Source organism: Perognathus longimembris, chromosome 5, assembly GCF_023159225.1.
Source record: "Perognathus longimembris pacificus isolate PPM17 chromosome 5, ASM2315922v1, whole genome shotgun sequence".
Lineage (NCBI taxonomy): Eukaryota > Metazoa > Chordata > Mammalia > Rodentia > Heteromyidae > Perognathus > Perognathus longimembris.
In genome coordinates this window covers 12,404,713-12,422,374 of record NC_063165.1, presented here as the reverse complement: position 1 = coordinate 12,422,374, position 17,662 = coordinate 12,404,713, and the positions used below count along the sequence as shown (strand labels likewise).

Genomic DNA, 17,662 nt, shown 5'->3' with positions numbered 1-17,662 from the left:
ATTAGGGAAACCACTTATCACATTTTAAAGGTGTAATTTCTTTTATTATTATTAAGGATTGGTACAAAGGGATTATAATTCCATATATCAGGTTATGAGTGCACTGCTTCTTGGTTAATGTCACCCCTTCCTTTATTCTATTTTATTCCCCTATTTCCTCCCTACCAGTCCTCCCCACAAGTTATGTACTTCATTTTTTTTTAACATAATGTACATTGACTATAATGACTGCATTTTCTCACCCTTCCTCCCTCCATTCCTGTGCCACCCTCTAAGGTATAATTTCCATACAGATTTTTTTTCACAGAGCAGTGAAGATAGAAATCAGGAAGAATTCATTAAGAGGTGTGTGTGTGTGTGTTTGTGTGTGTGTGTGTGTGTGTGTGTGTGTGTGTGTGTAGTTAAATATACAAAACAATATGATGGAATATAAAATAGTTTCTAGGATGTAGTAGTAAGACATGGAAAGTAGATGAATAATGAGTGTGGGTGTGTGCCTAATTGTTGGAAAACTCAACAAAATACGGGAAGGAAACCTATCTAAAACTCAAGACTCCGGAAGGTCCCCACCCTTCTCCTTAATCAACAGAACAGTGTTGTTTCCTCAGACAGGTCCCTTAGCACACATTTGTCTTTGTAGTTGTTTTAAACATCTCTGTAAAACAGTATCTCTCTGGGATATAAAACTTACCTGAAAAATCTTTAAACATCTTGAAAGCAATTTTTTCCCTTTCCTTTCTTTGCTCTGCTGTATTTTCCTTTACCTTTTATTCTAGTTCTCTATTTCTAGAAAAAAACATGACTGTAACACAAGGATCACATACAGAAATCATCACTGGATTATAATTTCCATACATTTGGTTAGACTTTGTGCCTGTGTCCATGTGTCTATTTTAAAAATAAAACCAGAAATATTTTAAATAATAGTGAATGTGCTTAGCCTCAAAATCTTAGGTATGGAAAGTATTTTAATTTCTATTCTGATTAGAGATACTGTGCTTTGGTAGGTCAAAACACTGGCCTTGTGGGAAATCAGGTCTTAGAAAAATGAAGTTGACATTATAGATGCCCATTTGAAACATACTTTAAATCTATTTATATAGAACAGTATGCAGACCAGAACTGGGTTTTCCTTTCTTCAATCATCTTGCTTGGACAGTCAAAAGAGGTGGCTCCATGGAGGTTCCTGGAATTCTTTAATGATGCAGCTGCAATAAGTTGGCTGCCATATAGTTGAACTTAGCAACATTGTGGTCAAGTTGATGCCAAGATAAACCTTCTAATAACTTGACTGAGGCATTTTGCAGTCAGAATCAACAACTCATTAGAGGTTAACATGAAGGTATTTGTAAAGTTCATTAATGAAGAAAGGATCTGAATGAGAATGTAGCAGTTGGAGGAGGGGTTGGGTTGGGGTTCTCCATCTGACCAGGGTTGACCTAAATGCCTTTCCTAGGCAGGAGGTCTGAGGCACTCTCTCCATACCTCTGTCCTGACACTCATCAGTGTTGCACTGACATGACATAATCTTACTTGCCTCTTTTATGAAACCGAAGACTGCTTGAACACAGAAACTGGGAATAATAAGATAGCTAATCATAGGTGCTCTTGGTTATAGACTTAACTATGCTTAAGCTTGTGTGCTTGCATATATTATTGCATTTGAAAACTTACAATAATTCAGTCATGATCCCATTTTATGGTGTGTGTGTGGGAACTCAGGCTCAATAGCTAAGGAAAGTAGGATAGTGTCACTGTATCTATCATAAATCTATCTATCTATATCTACATCTACATCTGTATCTATATTTATATCTATCTATCTATCTATCTATCTATCTATCTATCTATCTATCTATCTATCTATCTGTCTATTTGGCTATCTATCTATCTACCTACCTACCTATCTACCTACAAACCTACCTACCCAGGTGGTACTAATAAAGTTTGAACACAGGGCCTTGAACTTGCTAGTCTGACATTCTACTAATTTGAACCACATCGCCAGTCATGTTTTTGCTGGTCATTTCTCTCTCTCTCTCTCTCTCTCTCTCTGTCTTTCTCTCTTCCCCCCCCCCCCCCCACCAAATCTTGGGGTTTGAACTCTGCTGGGTGCTGTTCCTGAGCTCCTTTTGCTCAAGACAAGCATTCTATAACTTTAGCCACAGCACTACTTCCAGCTTTTTTTTTTTTTTTTTGAGTAGTTTATTGGAAATAAGAATCTCACAGAGTTTCCTGCCTGGGCTGGCTTCAAAACGTGATCCTCAGATCTCAGCCTCCTCAGTAGCTAGGATCACAGGTGTGAGCTCTCAGCACCTGGCTGCTGATCATCTTTAAGCTGTTCTCTAACTTCAATCTTCTTCCTCTTAGCTTCTTAAGTAGCTAAGATTACACCATGGCTTAGCGATATGATTATAATATGAATAAGATATAATGCTTCTAATTTTACCTTTGGACTAAGATAGCATGGTACTTGATTATGCACTTTATGGATGGATGGATGATGGAAATGTAAAAGAGTAAGGGTGTTTACAAATGTTCAATGAGATGTAAATTCACGGTGACATTTAGAAAACAAGTCTTTTTTGTTGTTATTCCTAGAGGTTATTTTAGCCTGTAAAACTCCAAAGAAGACCATCTCATCCAGATTAGAGTGGAAGAAGTTGGGGAGGAGTGTCTCCTTTGTCTACTACCAGCAGACTTTCCAAGGTAAGAAGTAGCTGTAGACTTGAGGATCCCAGAGCAAGAGAATACAAAGTACAACCAGAAGCCTTTGATTTACAAATGAAAACAGGACGCGACTCATTACCAAAAATGTGTTTTTCTAAGTGTGAGATGAAGCCTACAGTGTTAGACCTAAAATGCAATAGTCATAGGAGCTGTAGGTGAATTCTTTGCAATCCCTGGACCCTTTATTCCTTAGCTTAGTTTCAGAGGACACAAAATGCGATTTGGTCTTTCTGGCTCAGCAGATTAAACTCTTATGAGAAGGTAAATAAATAATAGGTGCCGGTTTGGGATGGAAGATCATTGTGCAGTATTACATGCCTTCCCCTATTTCCTCATCTCCCTCTAGGGAACTAGGATTTACAGTGAATTACAATGGCCATACTTTTTATTTCTTATACCTTTCTGTCTGTTTGCTTGCTGTTGAATGTGGATTATGCTTTCAGTTTAGAAATGTACTAATGATTGGTGAAATATTATGATGTCAATTTGCTTTAGAATTATCCAGTGTTAAAGATACAGGCGAAACAAGGTAGGCCATGCATTGATTACAGTTACAGCTGAAGAGTGGCTCATCATTTCTCACTACTCTCTAATTTGTATACATATGAATTATTCTATTATACTTTTAAGGTTGGGGACAAAATGTATCAAGGGAAAAACTTATTTTTTAGAAAACACTATTACTTTAATTTTATGGATTCAAGTGGGAAAATGCTTGGCATTCATAAAACACTTAAAGTATTCCCTCTGACTCTTATCTGTGAAGACCATAGGCTGCAAAGTACTGACTTCATTTGAATATTCTGTAGTTGCCAAATTTGTTTGTTTTTTTTTTTTTTTTTTTTTTTTTTGGCCAGTCCTGGGCCTTGGACTCAGAGCCTGAGCACTGTCCCTGGCTTCTTCCCGCTCAAGGCTAGCACTCTGCCACTTGAGCCACAGCGCCGCTTCTGGCCGTTTTCTGTATATGTGGTGCTAGGGAATGGAACCTAGGGCCTCGTGTATCCAAGGCAGGCACTCTTGCCACTAGGCTATATCCCCAGCCCCTGTAGTTGCCAAATTTGACAACTGAACATTACACTAAAGCTTGTTGTAATTTCATACACTTTACTGTGAAAAACTATACAAAATGATTTAAGACATGCCTCTGTCTTACCACCTTTTCTTCTGTGGTATAATTATTTGGGCCACCATATATAAAGTTAATGTTCTGACCAATTAAACCAGCTTCTCCAGTGGTTTGGTTTCTTTAAACAGGAATATTCTTTATAAGGGCCTATAAAAGCAGTGAGGCAGGCATTTTGGTTGAGTTCTCTAAAATAAGTTTTGGGAAGGTGAAACTATTCTCTTTTGGAGTCTAAAATACATCTTTCTAAAAAAAGCATTTTTATATAATAGTGTGGACATACCATTTTTATGTTTTAAAATTGAATATAGGAGAAGGAAAATGAAGGCTTTAGTTATTGAAAGAAGTGATTTAAGAAGGATACTCTATAGAATATGGCCAGAGTAGTACATTATTCCTACCATTATTGTCTTCTTCTTTTTCTAAAGGTGATTTTAAAGATCGAGCTGAAATGATAGATTTCAGTATACGGATCAAAAATGTTACAAGAAAGGATGCTGGGAAATACCGTTGTGAAGTTAGCGCCCCATCAGAACAAGGCCAAAACCTGGAAGAGGATACGGTCACTCTAGAAGTATTAGGTAATGTGTATGTATGGGTGTAACTACTGTCACTCATCTCTTTTCTCCCGCTCACAGGCCTAGTGCAAAGAGCCATAACATAAGGGCCACAACCACTAATATTAAAATAAACACTAGCACCACTTTCCCAGCAGGATCTTATTTCTTCCTATCATCTCACTGGCTGCTGAAATTTTACTACTACAAACTCATTATCCCCAATCTCTCTTATTTAAGATTAAGGTTTTTCTTACTCCCTACATAAGATTTCTCAAAATTTCATTTTCCAATGGCTTTCAGCATGGGCTTCTATTTTTTCTCCCTGTCATCTAAAATGGTATCACATGATTGTTAGAAAAGCAATAAAGAGCTCCCTCCCCCTAAAAGACCTCCACACATATAGGCCAATGGAAGGGTTGTTTAGTAAACAAAAATTGGCAGTTATTTTGCAAGAAATATGTCTAGGGTCCTTTCAGATATGTGATTTTTCTTAATCTTCACTGATAATCTGATTCTTACAGGTGAAGAAATAGAAGTTAAATTATTTCCTCAGGACTACACAACTAGAAAATGTGTGGATCAATATTTGAATCTAAATAAGGTTAACTGCAAAGCTTGTACATTCAGTTAGTATAAGAACCAAAGCTGGGCATGGTGGAATGCTCCTGTAATTTAGTTGAGACAGTAGGATGTTGAGTTTGAGACTAGCTTGGGCTGCATATCAAGACCCTGTCTCAAAAAAACCTAAAAACTCATAACAGTAGGTAGTAGCTTCTCCTTATTGGTGTAAGTATAAGGTATTGGTTAATATAAACACAGTGGCGAACCTTTTTCTTTTTAATATGTCATCTAGGATGTGATAGTACTCTGAATGTGCTAGTATAGCAAACACTTAATTCAGGAAATTCTGCAGTAAAATCAGTCAGTATATCCATTTCCTATCACCAACTTAGCAGTTTAAAAGAACATCAGTCATCATCCTATAGATCATAAATCCAACAACAAAATTTGTTCCTGATTGGACTATCAATAACAAAACTAAAATCAAGGTGTCAGATGTATTGAATTTTTGTCTCTAGACTTTGGAGAAAAAATCTATTTCCAAGTTTATTCTTGGTATTTTCAGATTTTATTTCTTTGTGATTGGTAGGACTCAGAGATCTTATTTTCTACTAGCTGCTAGCTTGGAATCACACTGAATTCTTAGAGATCACCCACAATTATCACTTGGCTCCTTTCATCTTCGGTACAACAATAGGGCCTTCATTGTATCTACAAAATTCCTTCGTGGTAGTATCTAGATTAGAGTCTGAGTAACTGACAGAATGTGTATCTACACAAAGATAGAGGTTCTTAAAGGGTCACCTTAGAATTCTGTTAATAATAGGTACTTCTGTCTTCTGGAAATTTGATCATCTAATAAAGTCTGCTTTGCATTCTGAATCTCTGAGACCAGAATAGTCCTATTTCTTAAAGGTTATTCTTATTTGCTAACTTGTCTAGTTATAACTAAATAAGATTTTTTAAAAATTAAGTACCAGTCCTGAAAAATAGCCTCAGGTTTATTTTCTTAAACATTAGAACCATTGAAAAAGAAATCAGTAGACAGTATCCAAAAAAGGATGCTTGTTTTCTTAGCTAAGGTAATGCCTGGTACTATGGCAGACAATCCCTGAACTATCAGTAGCTTCTTTCTCACTTAAGTAAAGTATAAATAGTGAGGTATAGTATGTGTGTAGACATAAGAGACACAGCCTAATATGGGTCTGATACATGCTCTCCAATGTCCTCATGTGTGGGAGGAGACAAGGGGAGTGAATGATTGAAAATCATGCAGGAAACTATTATAAGTCAGACCTAGAAATGGCTATACCACTTTATCTCACATTCCATGCATCTGACTCCTTAGCAGCAAGGCATTGGCAAATATGGAGTCCTGTGTTCCCAAGAAGAAAGGAAATGGATCCATTGAAAAGTAGCCAGTCTCTGTAGTAGTCACCCATCTTTATTGCCTATTACCTTGATTTACCCATGTTTGGCTTGTGAGTAACCAAAGACATTTGTCTTCTGTTGTCCAGTGGCTCCAGCAGTGCCTTCATGTGAAGTGCCCACTTCTGCTCTGAGTGGGACTGTGATAGAGCTACAATGTCAAGACAAAGAAGGGAATCCAGCTCCTGAATATACATGGTTTAAGGATGGCGTCCGTTTGCTGGGGAATGAAAAACTTGGCTCCCAAAGGTCCAACAGCTCATACACAATGAATATAAAATCTGGAACTCTGGTGAGATCATTTCAAGTATAGGCCTCATAACTGTATGGCATGTAGATAAAGAAGATTATTTGAGCTGGGTACCCATGGTGGCTCATGCCTGTAATCCTACCTACTTAAGAGTCTGAGATCTGAAGCTTGTAGTTCAAAGCCAGCCAAGGCAGGAATGTCTTTGAGACTCTTGTTTCCAATAAATTACCAACAGACAAAAAAAGTACTGGAAGTGGAGCTGTGGCTCAAGTGGTAGAGTACTAGCCCTGAGCAAAAAATAATAATAAAAAAATAAATAAATAGCTCAGGGAAAGTGCCTAGGCCCTGAGTTCAAGCCCCAGAACCAGTAAACAACAATAACAAATAACCCCACAATAAAATTACTTGAACTTATTGAGAAGACCTGGGAAGGATCAAGAAGACAGCACAGAGTATAAGGGAGTTAAGCAAAGGTCTGCCTGCTGCCTACTGCTCACTATCCAGAGTGATGGGTCAGGCAGTTCTCAATAGCTATCTCGTCGGTCTAGAAAATAACTAAGTACACTGTCAATTCCTAACATTTGGTAAATACATAAAAGCTCACTTGGGATTCCCAGATTCCAGTGTTTACCACAAGAAAAGAGTGACCACAGCAAAACCATGGCAGGGTATCTGTGTCATTAAATTTCCATGACTCTAGATCATCAACCATTGTCTCTGTGACTTAGGTTTCTGTTACTTTAAACACAGAGGAGACTCTGGTTGTTTCCTCTGTGAAACAATGGAAACCAACAAATAATCCCTTTACAGTTGATGACATTTGACAGTAAAATGTATTTATTTTTAAAGTTTTCATCTGGGACTTTTTAAAGTAGAAGAAGGATTTTTTTTTTCTTTCTTTTTTTCTTTTTTTTTTTTTTTTTTTTTGCCAGTCCTGGGCCTTGGACTCAGGGCCTGAGCACTGTCCCTGGCTTCTTCCCGCTCAAGGCTAGCACTCTGCCACTTGAGCCACAGCGCCACTTCTGGCCATTTTCTGTATATGTGGTGCTGGGGAATCGAACCTAGGGCCTCGTGTATCCGAGGCAGGCACTCTTGCCACTAGGCTATATCCCCAGCCCTAGAAGAAGGATTTTTAAAAAAAGGTTGAAATGAAAATATTTTCCACTCAAAATAATATTACAGGTCAGTTTTAAAATATCTCATTTCTACCAACACAGATCACTACCATAATAAAAAAAAAACTTACTACCTTATTCTACCTTACTACCTTAATCATAACAATTTTAATGAATCTTGAGAGCAATCGTGTGTCTTTTCATTTCTTCCATCATTCCCATTTAAAAACTAGATTTTTGAGGAGGCCAGTACTGACATTTGAACTTAAGGCACTGATGCTTGCTAGGTAAGCACTTGCTCCATACCCCTGGGTCCTTTTTTTGCTTTAGTTAATTTTTTAGATAAACTCTTATTTTTGCCCATGTCAGCCTGAGAAGGTGATCCTCTTTCTATCCATGACTCTTGTTATAGCAGGGACTAGAGACATGACCACCATGCCTGGCCCCCAAACTAGGTCTGATATGCAACAAAACACATTGCTTCCTTCAGTAAATAATACATAAGAGCAGGAGAGGAGGCCGTTCTTTGAATAAGGCATGCTCCAGCCTTTTGGCCGTCAGAAGAAGCAGTCAGCAGGTCCTAGTGATTTTACACTGAGAAATCAGGCAGAAAACCTGCCATCACCCTCTGCTATATTTATTTGTCAAATTTATTTTTTCTCCAAGTGGTGATAAAAGCCGTAAGGCAAGTCTGAAAAAAAAAAAAATCGAGATCTCCTTTCCTCAGTGAGCCTCAGCCCTTCAAGTTCCTGGTGAGGCCAAAGGAGTGCACTGCACTAGGCTGAACTAAGGTGGGTTCTAAGACGTGAACAAAGACTCCAGTGTATGGATGCCAGGGACATTCTTTTAATTACCAGTCATAATGCTCTTGGAAGACCATTTTGGGTTTTACTCTACCTTATTATTTATACATAACCTTGGCCTTGAGTTTATGGTGAATAATCTGAAACTATTCTAGATCTTGGGGTAGGGGAAAATGATTCCCTAGAGTGAAAACTAGCCAGGGAAAGCATGTACCTAGTGAAGTTATAGAAAGAGGGGCCTGCGGGAAAGTAGAGGAAGAAAAGTGAAAGACGGAAAGGAGTAAAGATCTAAGTTCTGGATACTGGGGGAACATATAGTGCAAGAGAAATTCGTAGTAGCACCAAGGCTCCTATGGACGGGGTAGGCCTGAGTACTGACTGTACTGGAGAAGTGATTAGGAGAGCACAGGAAGAGTGGCTCCCAGCAGCCCTCTCCCAACCTCTTCTGGTCCTGCAAGATCCTTCATGGTGCCTGAGATTGCATCTCCCCTCCCTCCCTTTTTCTAGATTCCTTTATCCCTCCTCTTCCCCATCCCTCCCTCTGCCCTCCCTCACTCCCTTCTTTCCTTCCTCTCCTTTTCTTTCTCTTTTTCTTGCTTCCTTTCTTTCTGCATTCATTCCTTCCAGAAATTCTCCAAGGGCATGAAACCACTGATGTAAATTACAGTTTTTTTTATGACATTATCTGTTGTCAATTGCTTGGCATAGAGTAGAATGAGCAAGGGCTCGACCTTTTATTTTCAGAATTTGTAAACATTGTGGAAGTGACAGAGGTTACAATCCTATAAACACCACCAATTAAGATTTCTTAGACCATAAACTACTTTTTGGTGGTAACTCTAGCACTGTAGAAAAGGCATTCATTACTCACTGCTACAGTGAACTCACTGTGACTTAGAAAATGCATTAACCATTTATAGGAAAATGCATGGAACTGGAAATCATCATGAAAAATGAGATGAGCCACGCTGAGAAACACAAATATTGCATGACATTGCTCTTATGTAGACCCTAGAAGAAAAAAACGACATGCTTATAAAAGGCAGATTCAGGAATGGAACTAGTGGGTGATGGAAGGGACAGGAGAGTGTGATGGGGGTAAATATTATATAAGTACATTACACATATACATGAAAATAACATAATGAAGCCCACTAAAAATATTAGGGAAGGGAAGGGGAACATCAAAATAGTGAAACAAAGGACAAAAGGTGAATCAATGCAACATCAATACTTACAAGACAGTATGTTGTAAACTAACTGTATAACTTGTGGCAGGGAGGGGAGAAGGAGGGAGAAAAATGAGGGAGGACCTAACTAGTTTGACAAGAAATGTGCTCACTACCTACTACATAACTGTAATCTCTGTGTACATTACCTTCACAATAAAATTAAATTTTAAAAAAGTATAATTACTGGAAAATGTTTTAAAAAAAAGAAGGGAGAGAAGAGAAAAATGTTAAGGAAGAGTAATATAGAGGTGGTGAATGATCAAATGGCATAATATGCATGTATATAAACATCACAATGAAATCTCCTAGAGTGACTAGTTTATGCTAATATTTTTTAAAACCTGAAAGTACATTAACCCTTTTAAAAAGAGGCCTTCTTTATAAATGTTTGTCCTAGGAATTAGAAATATCTATGGTATTTAGTACTATCAGGGGCTACAGACATTTTTAATATCCAATGTCTTCCTTCTATACTAGTTTTCTTAAAGAGAGAGACACAGAGAGAGGGAGAGAAATCAGCAGAAAATAAAGATAAAAGGAAATTAAAATGGTGTGGTGGTACACGCTTATAATCTCAGCACTCAAGAGGCTGAGGCAGGAGAAGTTCAAGCTTGAAACCAGCCTAGGCTACATAGACCTTGTCTCAACCAGCCAACCAACCAAACAAACAAGAAACAGAAAAAGAGAGAAAGGAAAGAAGTCTTTCTGGCCAGTCATGGTAGGTCACATCTGTCACCCCAGCTATACAGGAGGTGTTAAGTAGAGGGATGGAATTCCTAGTTCAAACCGCAATATAAACAAAAATAAAAAACCAATTAAAACCAAACAAAAAAATGGAAATCTTTGCTGCCAAATGGAATAAGAGGCCTAGTAATTTACTCCTTGAATTCACAATATATTTTGAATTTATAATAAAGATGTAACATCCTGAGTCATTAACAAAGGAAGACTAATTGGTGAAATTCAAGGGTTATTTGAAGAGGCTAATTATAGTTTTATGGTTTATTTTTCTTTCCACCAATAGCAATTTAACGCTGTTTCTAAACTGGATAGTGGAGAATATTCCTGTGAAGCCCGTAATTCTGTTGGTTATCGCCGGTGTCCTGGGAAACGAATGCAAGTAGGTAAGCATTGAAGACTGTGAGGAATGTATGGTGTGCCAGTGTTTGGGGGTAGAAAGGTCAAGGTGGTTGGAGAGGTTTGAATAAGTTGAAGGATAAATACTATCATATTTAACTAATTACTATTTTCTGAATAATCTTTCGAAGAAAAGTTAATCATTTCATGGTCTGTAAGTTGCTGAGGGTCCAGGAGTCTGTGTTGGGAGTTTCATTTATGCTCTACTATTTTACTAGCTACGTCTTAAACCAGTTATTCTACCTCCATGCCTCAGTCACCCCTCCCCACTCCAGGGAAATAACAAGATACCCTCCAAATAGAGTCTCTATGAAGAATAGAATAAGCAATACTTGAAAGTGTTAGAACAGCACTGGTTGGCATATTATGAGCATTATATGTACCAAGTTGTTGGTAATTGTTTGACATCCTAAATTACCGAGCTCATACTTCTTGCAGAGTGCATTCTATGAAATGACATATAGAATAGTTGTGGGTCTAGGTTGCTATAAAACATAGCTGCCATACATATAGTATAGCTTATAGGCATTTTAGAGTCCAATAAAATTATGGTTTAAGAAACTTATGTAGGTTGTAGGAGATGCAGAGCCTGTTATTTCTTTTTCAAATTTCATTCTTAGTAATTAGATATGCTTTTTTGTAGTGAAATGTAGGCTTTTCACTACACATTTCTTATTGCAATTAGTAGTGCAACAGGAAGGGATGTGCTGAAATGGCACTGAGGGTCTGTGGGTCACTCTGGAGGTGTGAGCCCTACAACAGAATATTGAGGGGCTCCTGGTTGCAGGCACTTGTCGTAGCTTTATGGGCTCCGAAACTTACTTCTCAGTGTTCAAGACCAGCCTAGGTTACAAACTGAGTTTGAAGTGAACTAGACTATATTGACAGACTGCTTCAAACAAACCAACCAACAAAACCCAGAAATATTAAGCAAGTTAACAATCAAATTATTGGGACAATCAATTTTAAAAACAAACACCTGTAAGTTGATAACATGGTAGTCATTCCAAACTTGGGTCCCAGATACATAGTTATGTTATACTAGACAAGAGATGACTTAACAGCAACACGAAAAAGATTGTTTAATTCATTTAGCATAATTAAATTTGAACTCAGTTGGGTAATGGCATAGTGATCTGCATGTATAAGGCTGTGTGTGTGTGTGTGTGTGTGTGTGTGTGTGTGTGTGTACATATTCACACTGGCAACTCCTGTAAGTCAAGAGCGGGGAGGGATTTCTAGTTTTACAGAACAACAATAGCATTGCTTTCTTTGAGGTTGTTCTGTTATTTGTGACACTGACCAAATAATAATGTAGAAAAACTCCAAGCTAAATTTGGATGGAGAGGTGATAGTAGAATATCTGAACTCATTGAACTGCAATGATTGCTTCCCATCTGATATTTAGTTCTGTGAATTCTTACATCTCCAAATATGAATAAGGGAATTCCACACATTTTGTTTCCAGATATGGAACTTTTTAAAATTTGAGATTCTTACAAAGCGGTTACTATATTCCATCAGTATTGAGTCACATCAAGGAACTGAGTTTATTGAGTAGGTTGTAAAAGTTTGAGACTGTACTTCACATGGCAAAGGAGCCTGTTTGAGGCCCTTTGATCTAATGGATACATCTGTCCATTTCATTCATGTGAGTTGATGCACGGTTTATTTCTCATTGCAGATGATCTCAACATAAGTGGCATCATAGCAGCTGTAGTAGTTGTGGCCTTAGTGATTTCTGTATGTGGCCTTGGTGTGTGTTATGCTCAGAGAAAAGGCTATTTTTCAAGTAAGTGAATCTTATCTTTCTTTCATACATGATTTTGTGTGAAGATAAGAGTTTTCTCATAGGATCTTTTTCTCCTAAGAGCTCTAGCAAACTCTGAAGAATATTTTTCATTGTTTTTCTGCTATAGAAAATATCGACAGTAATGTAGAAGTGTGTTATGAATCACCATGATGACTGTAATAAAAGAGAGCAAGAGCTACCTTGTTGCAAACTCCAGAACAGATTTTAATAATGTGTATTCATTTTAGGTTGTAGATTTAAAAAATAATTTGTACCCAAATAAAACCTAAATTGGAAAAGAATTTCCTATAGCTATATGTATGTCATATTCCATAGACTATTTCCATGAACATAGACTCAAGAACACTCCCAGTAAGAAATCTTCTGTGAATATATATATATATATATATATATATATATATATATATATATCTTCAATTTACTTCAGTGTAATGTAATTTTATGAATGGAATCTAGCTGTGTCCCCCTGCTGGCCATCAATGTAAGTACAGATAGCTATTGTCATTCAAAATTCTAGCATGTTGGTTTTGTACTTATAAAGGACACCTGTTTATTTTTAATAAGGAGTCAGTACACTTAATTTTCTTAAAATATTAAATTAGAGTTGACTTGTATATTAGGAGTTCATTAGCTAATGAAATTCCTTTTATTTTCATCGGGCAGAAAATCTAACAATCTATTTTTGCACTTGTATTTAGCACAAACGTTGGCAAACTGACCTGTGAACCAAATCTTGTCCCTGTCATTTTCTATGGCCTATAGAAATGGTTTTCACAGATGAAAAATTGCAATTGTTTGATAACTGGTCACAATAAATTTGAACCATAATTTAAAGATACTTTATACCCCTCCAAGAGTTCTTCTGCTCTTCTAATTAGAAAGCCTATTCTAAATTTTGATAGTTATATTCTGAATTTTATTCTGAGTCTTTGAAACTTTTTATGGTTATGTGAGAACCTGTAAAATATCTTTGATTTTTGTTTCTGGGCCCATACAGCCTAAAATATTTGCTGAGTAGCCCTGAACAAAATAGGTTTGCTAGCTCTTGATTTATAGGGATTAACATAAATTAACAAGAAAGGGCAAAGGATGAAAAAGAAATTAAGCCGAAAGTTATTTTTAAATGACTCTGTTGTATCATATTATTTCTCACATTAATGATATGTACTTTTTCTTTTGTAGAAGAAACATCCTTCCAGTAAGTATACTTTCTTAAATGACTTTTTTCCTCACATCAATGAATATTTTGCCAATCCTGTGTTTAAAGTTAAAAGTGGGATATTAGTTTATTTGTTTAGATTTAGTCCTATGGAGAGTTACTGAAAAACACAAATAAATACATCTTGTCACAACCCTCATATTCCAAAGTTAATATAAAATTTTCATTCATCAATGAATTAACTACAGAAGAAGCACTACCACTAATTTCATTTTGTAGGTATTTCCACAGCACCACTTTAAAAAATAAACTTATCACATTTTCCTGCATTGAAATTTTTCAACTGAAAGTTTGATCTTTTTTTTTTTTTTGTACTTTTAGTTGAATATCAGTTTTTGGATCCAGTATAGTTTTAGACACTGGCAAGACTCCAAGGCAGCAATGAGAAAAATATGTTCTACTCCTGTAAAAAATACTGCTTTATAGTTTACATTCTAGTAAAGGCAGAAAGTAAACAAATTTGCATATTATAAATTATGTCACACCATACTAAATACTATGGATACTATGGAGAAAATAAAGAGAACAGAGGATATATAGTGTAGGAGTGGAGGTTCATGTTTGAAACAGAGGGTCAGGAAGAACTTGACCAAAGAGGTGATAGTGGAGAAGGGCTTGAAATGAGGAAGGGAGGAATGAAGACGCAGCTGTTCCTCAATAGAGAGCTCCTACAGGGGCAGGGTGTGGAGTGGGGGGACAGACAACAAATAGAAAGAGCTCAAGGCCAGGAGCACAGGGACAGTAAGGGTATCTGTGTGACTAGAACAGAGTGTGGGAAAGAGGAAAGAAGTGAAAAAAAGCAGCATGCATGAATTTGTACAGAGACAGATGAGTTTGACTTGATTGTAAGCAAGACAGGAAGTTGAAGAGCTTTAAGCAGAAGGGCAGAATGTTTTTTCTTCATTCTTCAAAGCTCCCACTGACCGTTCTGTAAAGACCAGATCATTAGCTGCAAAGCTTGGAAGCATGTATGCCAATCAGGAAACTACTGCAATAACCAAAGCAAGGAAAGATGGTAGCTGGTACCCAAATGGTAGGGTGGAAGAGTCTGTGGAGATACAATAGGGTTACAGTTGCAAAGATTTGCTGATTTGCTGGATGTGGGCTGTGAGAAACACAAAGAAATAGAACGTGGCATCTAGGTTATAAAGGAGGGAGCTAACACTGACAGAATGTGGAAACTCTGAGGGAGATGTGGACTCGGGGGCAGTGATGGGGAAAGTGAGCTGGTCTGGAGTACTTGAAACTTCAATATTCCATAAGTTTATTAGACTCTCCAGTAGAAATGACCAGTAGGTGACCACATATATGAATATGGAGTTTGAGAAATATCTTAGCTGCTGATAGACATAGGAGTCATTGGTGCAGGATATGTGGCTAGATTCAACGAAGTTCCTGTTGTACACTTGATTTGTGGCTGTCCTGTATGGATGTAGCAGACGCCTTTCGGGGCTGCTGAGGCTTCAAATACTTTGTTATCTTCTAGTCCTTTGAAGACTTAGCTGCACTTCATTTCCTGTTCCTAGATTCCTGCTTCAATCTTAGTTTCTCATTTCACGAATACAGGATGAAGTCCAAGTTTATCCAGAATAGCAATACCAAAGGGGAGATGGGTTCAGAAAAGCAGGTAGCCTGAATGGGTAGTCACCATGTTACTCTACCTCTGTGGCCCAGGCAATTATGAGAACTTCCATTTTTAGTGTGGAAAATAGAAAACAGAGAAATCTGAGCAGAGCTATAATCTTAGGTAAGTAGTGGGGACTTACTTTTCCTTCCATCAATGTCTCCCTTCAGCCCAGGAGTAGCAGTCAGGCAAGGGATCTCTTTATTCCTTGACACCTTTCCTCTCACTCATTAAACATGCACCCTGCAAAAACGTGTTGAACTTCTTCAAGACTCCAGTGACCACACCAAACTTTCTATGGACAAAAATGAACCTTGAGACTGTCATACTCAAACTTTTAAAATAACTAATGTTAATGTTATTAAGTCTCGAGTCGGTGTATTCTACAAAATTGTGTAAAATATTACAAGCCTTAGGTTACCCAGGGTTAGGTGCATAGGGTTTTACATAAATTGTTAACTCTGTTGCAGGGTTTCCTCTGTGAATGATGTTTATAAATACAATAAATGTCAGGATTATTGGTGTTTTATTTTTTTCTGCCTGGCTAAAATGTTCATTTGCTTAATTGAGGGTATGCATATCAGAAGAGTATGAAATCATGTAGTAAATTCTATTTTTCACTTTTCACAAACAGGAAGGATAGCTCTGCACCTAAAGCCACTGCAATGAGTGAAAATGTGAGTATTAAAATGAAATTAGAGTGGATGTGTTTAGGCAATAGGAAAGGGAAGTGATTTCACTTTTAACATTGCTATTATGCCACCACCCTTATTTAGAAGGACCTAAATAAATGCTAACTTCCTTCCCCTGCCTGGGATGGTCATATATAAGTGCACTTAGCGAGCCATTGTAGGAAGCCATCTTTACCATACCATTATTTTTTTCTAAGTTTGCTTCTTTAACATCACTAGGCTGTATGTTCTCAGCTCTAATTAACAGGTAAGTTCTTAGTGAATGGGGCTGGAGCCCAGGGACTTCCTGGTAACTTTACCAAGTGAAGTGCTTCCAGCAGATCTGTGGTTCCTTTGGTTAATCAAGGCATTTGGAAAATTTAGTGTTATGAAATACCCTCTATTGTTGCTCAAAGGAATGTTTCAGAATCCTTGAAGGGCAAAAAAAAAAAATCATCCAATTCAGTCTAGAGAACACAATTTAGACATTCTCTTCTTTATGTACTCTACATATATATATACATATATGTATATATATATTTTCAATGAAGCAGTCAATAGCATCACTGCTGAGCTTTCACAGTTTGTTGAGTAATTCAATTTTCTAGAAGTTTTAAAAAAGTGATGTAGTGAGGGAATGGATAACTGGATACAGTATAGACTGCCAGAACTCACTATACTCTAGGGTAGTGACTCTCATATTTCTTGTCAGTAGAGCTTAGAGAATGGACATCAGTATTTTAAACACTTCAGTGATTTTCATAGATCTTAGCTATTTCCTACTGTTCCTGTCTTTTTTTTTCTGTAAAAATTTGATTTCTTAAACGTACTTCAGAATTTGTTTATCACAAAAATCCTTATGTTTTATAGTTTACTACACTGGAAGCATAGTATTCTTTAATTAGGTAGACAAGCAATATCTAATTTCCTACCTATTTACATAATTTATGGAAAGAACTTCAGTATGAAAAAGAAAATAAACCCATCCCACCAAACAATAAAAAGTACCATGTGTCTCAGTTGAAAGGAAAACAGATCTTTAAAATTGTTGTCTTGTATATTTCAGTTGCCCTAATAGTGCTGAGCTAGTCTCAATTCTATTTGTCCTATATCAGAGTTTCTCAGTGTGACAACTCTGAGCCATATTATTCCTTGTGGGTGGAAGGGAGGCTGACCTGTGTTCTGTGCTACTAGGCTTGTATCCTGCTCCTAAAGATTTCTCTCGCTCTTACATCCCTTTCACTTCGTTCCTCTCTCAACAAAGTTTCAAGTATCTTGTTTTCAAAGATTTATGTGCTTAATTCCCTGTAAGTTTGACCTAATTAGACATGCTGGATATAGTTTGACTCTCAACAGATGTATATTTCTTTAAGCATGAATTTACCCCACTCAACTT

At 37.1% G+C, this 17,662-nt stretch overlaps 1 protein-coding gene across 2 annotated transcripts in view; it reads left to right on the top strand.

The window, feature by feature from the left end:
- Jam2 (junctional adhesion molecule 2) overlaps positions 1–17,662 on the top strand; it is a 46,170-nt gene that overhangs the window by 28,123 nt on the left and 385 nt on the right. The window contains exons 3-9 of one of the 2 annotated variants that reach the window (XM_048346383.1): positions 2,602–2,709; positions 4,282–4,434; positions 6,492–6,694; positions 10,827–10,926; positions 12,624–12,731; positions 13,935–13,950; positions 16,230–16,272. In XM_048346383.1, coding sequence (XP_048202340.1) covers positions 2,602–2,709; positions 4,282–4,434; positions 6,492–6,694; positions 10,827–10,926; positions 12,624–12,731; positions 13,935–13,950; positions 16,230–16,272 — 731 coding nt within the window. The remainder of the gene's footprint in view (positions 1–2,601; positions 2,710–4,281; positions 4,435–6,491; positions 6,695–10,826; positions 10,927–12,623; positions 12,732–13,934; positions 13,951–16,229; positions 16,273–17,662) is intronic. The other variant, XM_048346384.1, reaches the window with a different exon arrangement.